We start from the raw sequence: 12,361 nt of genomic DNA on the forward strand, positions 1-12,361 counted from the left end.
ACAAATTATAATATCACAAGACACTCGGGGAGTATCCTATATATAAACAAAATTGTTTTCTATGAACTTTTATTCTCGTTCATTTCATTATCAACATTATGGGTTGCTTTGAGTAGACTGAGCTCGAGTTCTCATATTCGTTCGTGTTGACCTGACAGATATAATATGCACCATCCCACAGGCAGGATAACACATACCACGGCCACATTAAACAAGTCTTGATGACATATATAAATTCTGATTCTGTTATTTTCATACTGTCTGAGAGACAGATCCTTCCCCATACGTAAATGTGTCCCGGAGGTCCAGTCTTTAAATTGGGATGATGGTGGTCTCTCGGTGGTTTTCGAGTAAGACCTCTTTTATATAACGTATTTTATTTTAGTCTGGAGAAAACCAGATACATTTTAGTGATGTTGCAACCCATCTAAAGAAAATACACGCATATTGTGTATTATATGTTATTATTGTAATTATTATCTTTGAATATAATACACAAATTGCTTGCACACACCTTGTGTTAGGTCTTCGGTAAGTATCAATGTATCGTATGGTGGTTCCTCGTCGCACGCAGTTCTCACAATAGCATCCGTTCTATCTGTATGGGAAATACAACTATGGAACAATTGAGTACGCAAAATACTAGTGCATTCGTCACATGCATTCCCACAACCTCATCCATGCTGCTATCTGTATGAAAAATAACGCTATTAAACAATCGAACCTGCAACATTCTAGTGCATTCCGTTGCATGTGTTTCCACAACATCCATACTATTATTTATATGGGAAATAAAACTATTAAACATACGAACCAGCAACATTCTAGTTGCATTATTGTTATCTGTATTGGAAATAAAACTGTCAAACAACTGAACCCGCTAAATTCTAGTGTATTACTATTATCTGTATGGAAGATAAAACTGTTAAACAAATGAACCTGCATTTCAATGCATTTCAAGCTAATAGTTGTAATTATATCTGTTGTATAGCCAGCGTCAGAGATAGGGCGATGTCAGTGCTGATACCGTGCCCCATTTCCCTTATGTTATAACAGTGAATTAACGAAACACACAAAACTATTTTAAAATTCAAAGAGGTATCGAAATATCATCTTTGGCAAAATCAAACACTAAACAATTTTGAGAAATGATTAACAAGTTTAAGAAATCTTATTTGATTTCGTCATGATTTTGCTCTGAAGATATTAGCAACAACTTTGAAGGACTATTTACTCATACTTCTAGTGATGATGATTTTATTATAGACGAGTCAATCAATGTATTAGAGTTAGACATGATCATTTTCATAGACAAAGTAGTAAAGACTATTAAAGGGATAAAATATGACAATATTACAGGCATAGATGGCACTGTGGCAGAAATTTTTACATCTAATTATGATATTTTTGAAAATAGTTTATACAACTTATTAATTGTTATATTGTTTCTGCTTTTTACTTTCGATATGGTCTAAGTGCTCAATTGTACTGCTACCCAAAAAGGCAATAGAAATGATGTCAACAATTATAGAGGAATAGTACTTGTATCTTAAACTAACGTCTTGAATCATGTGCAGATAAGAAGAACCTTATGTCCAATAGTGAGGAGGAATTACCACTTTGGTGTCAAAATGTGATGCATACTTGTCGAAATCAGTCCCACATGCAGATACTACGGATGGAAGTTAACTCAAAATTGCTGCAACCAGAATGGTACCCATGACATCCCCCAGGGTATCCTTCACAAGAATGAACCTATGATGGAAATATTATGGCAGCTACATCCACGAATCAGGGAGATTGTATTGCAGCTATGTCCACAGATAATGGAGATAGTACGGCAGCTACGTCCACGGATGATGGCGATAGTATGGAATATACGTCCACAGATGGTGGACATACCATGGCACCTACGTCCACAGATGATGGAGATATTATGGCAACTCTGTCCACGGATGATGGAGATAGTATGGCAGCTACGTCCACAGATGATGGAGATAGTATGGCAGCTACGTCTACACATGATGGAGATAGAGTGGCAGCCATGTTCACAGATTATGAGTATAGTATGCTGGCTACGTCCACGGATGATGGGCATAGTATGGCATATACGTCCACATATGGCAACTCTGTCATCAGATGATGGCGATAGTATGGGAGCTACGTCCACAGATGATGGAGATAGTATGGCAGTTACGTCTACACATGATGGAGATAGTATGGCAGCTACGTCTACACATGATGGAGATAGTATGGCAGCTACGTTCACACATGATGGAGATAGTATAGCAGCTACGTTCACACATGATGGAGATAGTATTGTGGTTACGTCGACAGGATTTTTATTAATGACGTCAGTGATTCACTGATTTGAAGTAGAAAGTCACGGCCGGGACTATGTAACAATGCATTTTGAAGATGTTGGGGAAGTGGCCTATCGAGTAATGAAATACGCAGTTGTGGTGCTTTTTACATTGCTAAACATTCAGGGCTATGGATCTGGTACGTTGGCGCTGGTATACTGTATGCATCAGCAGTGTGGTAATTTCACAAATCTCCTGACATTGAACATGTTCATTTAAAATATTATTGTAAATGTTTTATCAGTTAACACGTCAACCTGTAACGCTGCTGTATTTTCCGTATATGGTGAACTGGAGCAGCCATCAATGTGTGTGAAGAGGCAAGAAAAAATAACTAGAAATTGGTTATATCAAATCAACACTCTATTATGTTCCAAGCGGATTTGAACACGTCGTATAATGGTTAAACGGGGTGTACAGTGTAAATTGTTTGTTGAGTAGGCTTGGGGTGTCAGACCTATGGTTAACTCAAAGTTGTACAGTGCACTATTTTTCTAACATTGAACAGCATATTAATGATATTTATCTCCAAGCATTTCAAGCTAATAGTTATAATTATATCTCTTTTATAGCTAGCGTCAGAGATAGGGAGATGTCAGTGCTGATACTGGGCCCCAATTCCCTCACGTTATAACAGTGAATTAACGAAACACACAAAACTATTTTAAAATGCAAAGAGGTATCGAAATCTCATCTTTTATCGAAACAATAAATGTATGCAATTTTATTTCATCCAATATCTCTGTGTGAAGTAGTGTTGTATTGGATACCTGTAAAACTAAGTACTGTATTAAATTAATTTTTTTACGAAACTAGAAGTGTTGTAAACACACCCAAATATATCACAATTCAGCCACAAAAGGCAACGATTCCTGCAGTTAAGAACTCTGGGTGGGAGCCAGTATCAGGCTGCGGAACCTGTACCAGCCTGTAATCTCATGGCTTAAGCAGTGCGCTACCGAGGCCGGTATGGGTGGTGGAAAAACATCCAATATCAAAACTCAACCACAAAACGCTCAAGTTTATCCCGTTAAGACGTATGGGAACTGGGGCGAATCCAGCTTTTCTGATGGGGGGGGGGGGGGGGGTCCAAGACAAAAAGGGCACCATAACATTATGAAAAGGCACTATTGAAAAATTACACACGGTTCACATGGACCATAATATAATGTGAAAATGTTGTGTTTTTTTTTTTTTTTAAACTAAATAAATTTGTCAAAAACCTACAAATCCTAAATAAAAGGGGCACTTCTTAAATTTGAGGGGGGGGGGGGGTCTGGACACCTTGGACCCCCCTCTAGATCCGTCCCAGGGGAAGGGGTTGTGAAGTCATAATTCGGTTGATATACTACATTATATTATTTTTAACCACATACATTAACGTTACGGCCTATGGGATATTATTTGGTAGACTACATTTCGTTTATTTCAACTTGTTATCGTGCTTATATCCAATTACGGTTCACGCAAGCTGTTCTGGGCACACACTTCAGATATCTGGGATGTCTGTCCAGGACAGTGGGTTAGTTGTCCAGGACAGTGGGTTAGTTGTTAGTGAGAAAAAAGGTGTTGCTGTCTTACCCATTGAGCCCTTAAGAACTCGCTCTGGGTGGGAGCTGTTACCGGGCTGCGAATCCTATACCTACTAGCCTTACATCCGATGGCTTAACCACGACAACACGGAGGCCGGTGGTACACAACAACCGTTATTGCTGTACTAAAGGGGAGATAATCAGACCTACTCACCATGTTCATAAGTTTGGTTGCAATGTTCCCTGACTCTCTGTAACCTAGTGTTTGGCTGGCTGAAATCAAGTATACACAAGCTGTAAATAACATAGTGAAATACAAAGTATTATTACGGAGAACTATGAGTTCTACAATATAACACTTAGCAAACACAAAACAAAATTACTACTACTACTACTATCACTGCAACAACAACAAACAATGTTTCAGTAACCCCACCGGAAACAACATTTTAAAGGTGTTATTTTTTGCTTTAATTTTTTTTAATGCATTTTAAATAAAAATAAAAAAAACCCTAAAATAAAGCCACTCCCTGGCCGAAAAAAAGAAGAACAAAAAGGAACATAATAATTCGACAACACAACATTTTAATTATGTCTATTTTATTACCCCAGCATAACCGTCATAACCGGGAAAATAAAAATCATAGTTTCTTATTGAGAAATTATCATACATTGGTCTAAAGAACAATACTATTGAATGATTTGACGCTTACAAACCAATGACCTTGTCAGTTCTAAATATGACGTCATCACGATTTGGCAAGCACACACAATGACGTCATGTAGTTTAAAGAGTTTACGTTTACGGCTGTCTGTTTTTGGTGTTAAATTTATAGCAAAATGTCATTTTAATGCAATTAATCAAACAAATCAATTAATCAAGAATAAAGAGAACTTTTGCCTTTGAAAATTATCTATGAATGTGATTAAATTACAAAGTTATAGCAATAATCAGAACAATGCGTAAAGCGGTTTTTATCGTTTCTATACATGTACGTGCATATGTGTGTCGAAAATGAAGGCTTTTATGGAAAAAAATTGCTCAGGTAATAAATAGAATAACAAACTCGGCACCAGTTATTATCACATGTATATCACGAGTGAAATAATGTTCAGTTGTCACTCGCTAAAGCTCGTGACAACTGAACATTATTTCACTCGGGACATACATTTGATAATAACTGGTAACTCGTATAATAATAATAATAATAATAATAATAAAACTAATAATAATAATAGAAGAAACAGACAGGACCCCCCCCCCCCCCCCGATAAAAGCTACACAATGTTTTAATGTAAGGTTAAAACTATGAATTATGTTATTTTTTAAAAATATTATTTTATTGTAATTTCATTGACATAAGTTGAAGGTGAGTGGTAAGGCAAAGTGCATACTATGAAATAATAATGAAACAAGAACAACAACTACGTCAACAACGATAATAATAATAATAATAATAATAATAATAATAACATCAACAACAACAATAACAACAACAATAGGCCCCTAATAATGATAATTCCATATCGGAAGATATAATATATAGATACTAGTAATTGTTATCAAACAATTTAGATTGAATGCTATCAATACAGGCTGTATTAAAGCAATATTCAAGTCCATATTTTATCACCTTTCAGTAGCCCTTCCCCCCACCCCCCATTCTTTGTGACGAATGATAGTAGTGACAACTGAGCTATTTTAAGTATTACAGTAGAAAATGTTTAGCACAAAACATTGAAAGAATTTATCGCGATATGTATATACAGGAGTGGAACAGTTCTCTAGAAAACTCACTAAAAGGTACCATTTATAGATTATTTAAAAATGAACATTCATATGAACCATATCTAGACATACTCCTTTTGAAACGAAGAATTGTATTTACCAGATTTAGACTTGCTAACCACAGACTATCCGTTGAAATAGGAAGATGGACTCATTTACCAAAGGAAGAAAGAGTATGTAATATATGTAATAGTGGTTGTATTGGTGACGAATTTCACTTCTTATTTGAATGTAAATAATATTAGATTACTGAATTTATCGAATTATTATTATATACAGCCAAATGTAAAACAAATGAATATACTTTTTAATAAGCAGACTAAACATGTATTAATAAAACTATGTGATTACATTAAACAAGGTTTAACAAGAATATGATCTATCAATGAACATGAGTACATGTATTTACTATATTATATATTTAGTATACTTTATTCTCGAAATGTTATCTGTATATGTTTGTAACTTACTCACTTTATAAATATTATATTATTATATTACCTCATGTACCATGCATATGGTCTGAGTGAATAAAGAATTGAAAAATCCCCGAATTCGTGAGATTTATTATTATTATTATTTTATTTTTTTGGTGTCTGTGTTAAAGTTTGTTGCTATTTTTCTCGAACAGTATGCGGTTTTAATGACAATACTTGTGAGGTCGAAACTCACAAATCTGCAGTTTACCTTGAATCACATGTAATATCTTCACTGGCTTTTTCTGGGGAAAAACAAAAACAAATAAAAACAACATTTTCTCTCTCTCTCTCTCTCTCTCTCTCTCTCTCTCTCTCTCTCTCTCTCTCTCTCTCTCTCTCTCTCTCTCTCTCTCTATCTCTCTCTCTCTATCTATCTGTGTCTGTGTGTGTGTGTGTCTCTCTCTGTACCTATCTGTATCTCTGTCTGTCTGTCTGTCTGTCTCTCTCTCTCTCTCTCTCTCTCTCTCTCTCTCTCTCTCTCTCTCTCTCTCTCTCTGTGTCTGTCTGTCTGTCTGTCTCTCTGTCTCTCTCTGTCTGTCTCTCTCTCTCTCTCTCTCTCTCTCTCTCTCTCTCTCTCTCTCTCTCTCTCTATCTCTGTCTGTCTGTGTGTGTGTCTCTCTCTCTCTCTCTCTTACTCTCTCCTCTCTCTCTCTCTCTCTCTCTCTCTGTATGTCTGTGTGTGTGTGTCTCTCTGTACCTCTCTCTGTACCCCCCATATCTCTCTCTCTCTCTCTCTCTCTCTCTCTCTCTCTCTCTCTCTCTCTCTCTCTCTCTCCCTGTCTCTGTGTGTGTCTCTTTCTGTACCTCTCTGTATCTCTCTCTCTCTCTCTCTCTCTCTCTCTCTCTCTCTCTCTCTCTCTCTCTCTCTCTCTCCACAGCGCAATACCAAAAAATGTCCTCCTGGCACACACACACACACACACACACACACACACACACACACACACACACACACACACAGAGAGAGATATATACTGTGTCAAAAAAGAAACGCATTGGTGATAGGGAAAGAAGAAAAGTGTTTGATTTTACAAAATATCGTGGGTTTTGTTGTAGTGTTGCTGAATGACCATGTTTGGTAATGTTCCTGGAATGGGACAGCATGCCCAAAATGCACCCTAAAACACATTTAACGCACGTTGTGCGACAATTGCAGGAAATCGGCGTAAAATGGTCAGATCTTGGCGAATGCATGTAAAACTCGGGGAAAAGATTGAGGTAGTGATGGGTATTTAAAGCTGCAATGCTCGCAATGATACCTCATTTCCATTTCGACGTAGACTAGTTACAAGATGCCAAGACTAAGCCTGCCGAATCAAACACTGAAATAGGCCACCTCCAGTTAGGTTAATCGCAGACAGCAGTCGCACGTCACATGAACGTCCATCAGAGCACCATTTGACGTCTCTGGGACAGGTACCAGCAGTTTCAATCAGCTGAAGACCGGCCCAAAAGTGGAAGACCTCGCATAACGACTGCAGCACAAGATCGCTACATCCGGTGTCTGCACTTGCTTCACCGAACTACCACAGCAACGAACACTGCTGGACGCATACCTGGTTTGAGACGGGTGTCTGCACAAACCATTCGAAACCAACTTCGAGAAGGTGGTTTACGGGCTAGGAGACCGTATGTTGGCCTCGTCCTGTGACGTCAACATCGAAATTTACGTGTTCGCTGGTGCACGAATGTATATGGGTGGAACTTGGGAAACTGGCGGCGAGTATGGTTCAGCGACGAGTCACGTTTCCTTCTACAGCGACGTGATGGACGACAACGTGTTTACAGACGCCACAATGAACGTTTTGCACAAGTTGACAGATTCGGTGGAGGGAGTGTCATGATGTGGGGAGCCATCTCATACACCGGCAGAAGTGAACTTGTGTTCCTACAAGGCAACCTGACAGCTGTACGCTACCGGAATCAAATTCTTCGCAGTCACATGCTTCCCAGTTTGGATCAACAGATCAGCAGGACAATGCCAGGCCGCATACGACACGTGTAACAATGGATTTTCTACAGAATGAGAACATTAATGTGCTGCCATGGCCATCAAGATCGCCAGATTTGAAACCCCATTGAACATATATGGGGAGAACTGGACAAACGTGTACGCCAGCGTGATCCGGAGCCTCAGACGCTTCCGCAGCTGCCACATGCACTGCAGGACGAATGGGTTAGGAATCCACGTGCCCGGATTCAGAGACTCATTCAGTCTATGCCAAAGAGATGTCGCGCAGTGATTGCTGCTGCTGCTGGCCACACAAGGGACTGATTTCAGCGCCCTCGTGCGACGCTGTTTGGCGACGTAAACGCCTCCACTGCCGTCAGTCCATAGCGCGAACATTATCACATACTCATGTCAAATTTTACTGTGATACGATCATAAATAACGAAATTATGCCACTTTGTATTAAAGAGATAATTCCATGAATATTTCGCCTATGCGTTAGACAATCAAGTAAGTGAGCGAATGGTGAATGCAAAAGCACTAGAAAAGACGTTCGATTCGCATATACGTAGCGTCAGACGTCAACGTTTGTACCGAAACGCAAAAGCGCAACCCTCAGAGAAGCATTTGCATCATGAAGTTCTCTAACATGCAGAACCCTCCGTTGGTGGAGGATAAAAGGCCACATCAGGAGTGATTCAAAGAGACCGCATAACGACACTGTAGGTAATGTAATAATGCCAAAATTGACGTCAGCTGGGCAGGAATCATTCATGGTGGTAGGACGGCTCTTGTGCATGTAGCAGGTGCACTGATGGGCATCAGATATCGAGACAAGATCCTGCACCATCACGTCATTCTGCACATGAATGTCAACGGTGGAATGTGTCAGCATGGCAAAGCCAGACCACATGTTTCACGTATTAGTCACGAGTTTCTGCAGCGCCACAACGTCCAGACATTACCTTGGCCTGACCGTTCCCCATAACCGCTACTGACATTTTCCCCACCCCTATGTCATACATATGCCGAGTACATGTTTCAGGTGGATTTCCAGAGATACTGTTTCGGACATGTACAGAGTAATCCCCTTCCCATGACGTCTTGATATTTGGTTACTTGTATCATGCCTATATATATATATATATATATATATATATATATATATATATATATATATATATATATACATATGTGTGTGTGTGTGTGTGTGTGTGTGTTTTTTTTGGGGAGGAGGGGGGGGGGGGGTTGTGCATGTGTGTGTAATGAAACGACGGTCTCGATGCTTTGTGCATTTCAGTTCATTTCTTACCTTTAGTTTTTCTTCTTTGACAGACCGAAATAATCCCAATAAGAAGCAGAATCAAAATGATGAATCCTGATCCACTGCCTACTGCCACTGCTAAAAGGTTCAATCCATCAGACACGCCTGGAATTAAATACACTTTTGTTATACCGATATTTTTTGTTTGTTTGTTTGTTTTGTTTAACGACAGCACTAGAGCACTATGATTTATTAATCATCGGCTATTAGATGTCAAACATTGAGTAATTCTGACTTATAGTCTAAACTGTTTCACCTCAAGAAATACTCTGTATTAGTCCAAATGTTCTTTGAGTACATACATTACAAAAGTCGCCATTATAAGAAAGAAATGTTTTATTTAACGACGCACTCAACACATTTTATTTATGGTTATATGGCGTCAGATTTTGAGAGGAAACCCGCTGTCGCCACTACATGGGCTACTCTTTCCGATTAACAGCAAGGGATCTTTTATTTGCGCTTCCCACAGGCAGGATAGCACAAACCATGGCCTTTGTTGAACCAGTTATGGATCACTGGTCGGTGCAAGTGGTTTACACCTACCCGTTGAACCTTGCGGACCACTCACTCAGGGTTTGAAGTCGGTATCTGGATTAAAAATACCATGCCTCAACTGGGATCTGAACCCAATACCTACCAGCCTGTAGACCGATGGCCTAACCACGAAGTCCCCGAAGCCGGTTCGCCATTATAAATAAATACGCCAAAATGTTTTATTCCAACAACCACCCTCAAACAGCTAGTGTAGGGAAATTGCAAAACTATTATTGGTACTCCATAATTATTATAGTTATAATTGGCGATACCATCCCTATTATAAATCTTAGTATTTTGTTTTTATTTCTTTTTCAGGATTTTAAAAATTGCTTTTGTCATGACATTGTGGAAATTGCTTGAGGAATACCTTCTTCAGAAGGTTTCAACAGATGGTTAAAACACTTACTGTGTTACTTTGTGTTCTAGAAATAAATTAATGTTTTATATTATGTAACCTCGTGCTGGGGTATCGTTAAACATTAATTAATTAATTCATTCATTCATTCATTCATTCATTCATTTAAAAACATAATTTTGTGTTACCGTTTTTCATTTTGTTCAAGGGTGACTACTCTTATCGTGATTCATTTATCCGGTCAGTTTTGTACAGCCACTCATATTTTACGGTTATGCAATGTTAAAGTAATGTCGGAAATAGAAAAAAAGAAGATTTTTGTCAATTATTTCTTTCATATTAAATGGACAAGTAAATATTTAGTAAATACCTATTTAATGATACTCTACCTAATTTAGCATTTACTTGTTTGGGCTCTCATTGATGTACACGGTGGTGTTTACTCTTGAAGTTAAAATAAAGATGTCAGTAAACAAATTTGTGACCTTTATTGGAACAGACTATAACACATTTTGATGGATATGTCTCAATTTCATTTACCCTTAAACAAACATTTAATTTAAAACTGCAAGATAACTGATTATTTTGAATTGCAGCATAAATTATTAATTTTGACCAGCATATTTAGTTAATATACATTCCATATAAATACAGTAGAAAAGTACACAATCTTGCAACCACTTAAAGGTGCTATATCAGAAGTTATATGTGGTCATCTGTTTGTGATAAATATCAATAAAAATTTATTTTCTACTCGTAGATAAAATCATTTCTTATAATCATAATTATGGGCATATAGTTAAAGGTGTAGTCTTTAAATGTTAAAACAAAATTTAATAAAAACATGATTTGCAACAGCTGTCATTATGCAACTTTGAAATAGCATCTTTAATATCGGAAAATAGATAACAAACTCGAAATTGTTTTGGAGAGGAATAGGGGTAAACCATCATCAGAAACGGTCCCTCACATATTGTAACAGCAATGTTGACCAAACTTAGTTATAGTCTGTTCCAATAAAGTGCACAAATCACCTGTTTACTGACGTATTTTCTTTTAATTTCAAGAGTAAACACCACCTTGTACATCAATGAGAGCCAAAACAAGTAAATGCTAAATTAGGTAGACTATAATTAAATAGATATTTACAAAATATTTACTTGTCAGTTTAATATGTAAGAAATAATTGACGAGAATAATTTGTATTCTATTTCCTACAGCACTATAGTAATTAAAACACTGTTTTAATCAGCAACATGTTAACAATGGCAACGAAATCAGGATAGTATGTTTAATATTGTATTTCTATACAAGGCAAAACCAAACAATCATTTTGTCAGTATTATGACTGGTCCCATGTGTCACTGCCTTGTGTTTCTCTATTAAGTAGACACAGTTACTTGACTTAATAAAACAATTCCCTGTGAATTCTGTCAGTTGAATTCCTTTTTTAAATGATGCTAATTAAATTACTTGGATGGAAAAGTAGACATTTAAAAGGAAACCTATTTTTGTTAGTGTCATCTACTAATTACCTGCTGTCAAAATCTCCTGATCTTCTGTTAGCTTCCTAATGACTACAATAACATTACTTGGATGGGTAAGTAAACGTTTAAAAGGAAATCTATTGTCACATAATGCTAGTAACTTGTACTAATTACCTGCTGTCAAAATTTCCTGATCCTCTGTGAAGTCTTTGTATCCATATTTGTTGAAGGCCAGAACTCGCACCAGATATCTCGTCTTTGGATGTAGATCTGATATCACAATAGTGTGCTTTATGCCGATACCTCTTTCAGAAACTATTTCAGTAAAATTCGTCCACTGCGATGTTGCATATCCTCGGTATTGTACAAAAAACATCTGTGTTGATCCACCATTGAATTCCTCTACCCACGTTATAGACACAACAGTTGGACCGATGCTGCGTGTGCTGATGTTAGAGGGAATACTTGGTGTACCTCGGGGAAAAAACAAACATATATTGTATTCGTTTAGACAGGAGAAGTATATGACAATCAGAGCCTG

The 12,361-nt window shown here is 37.6% G+C and overlaps 1 protein-coding gene across 1 annotated transcript in view; it reads right to left on the bottom strand.

Annotated features, from left to right (window-relative positions):
* The window catches only part of LOC121385837 (deleted in malignant brain tumors 1 protein-like), a 77,894-nt gene that overhangs the window by 33,007 nt on the left and 32,526 nt on the right, over positions 1–12,361 (bottom strand). Inside the window, exons 11-15 of the mRNA XM_041516626.1 lie at positions 11,995–12,294; positions 9,427–9,543; positions 6,372–6,405; positions 4,110–4,168; positions 515–598 (exon numbers count right to left, since the gene is read on the bottom strand). Coding sequence (XP_041372560.1) covers positions 515–598; positions 4,110–4,168; positions 6,372–6,405; positions 9,427–9,543; positions 11,995–12,294 — 594 coding nt within the window. The remainder of the gene's footprint in view (positions 1–514; positions 599–4,109; positions 4,169–6,371; positions 6,406–9,426; positions 9,544–11,994; positions 12,295–12,361) is intronic.

Source organism: Gigantopelta aegis, chromosome 12 (genome assembly GCF_016097555.1).
Source record: "Gigantopelta aegis isolate Gae_Host chromosome 12, Gae_host_genome, whole genome shotgun sequence".
Lineage (NCBI taxonomy): Eukaryota > Metazoa > Mollusca > Gastropoda > Neomphalida > Peltospiridae > Gigantopelta > Gigantopelta aegis.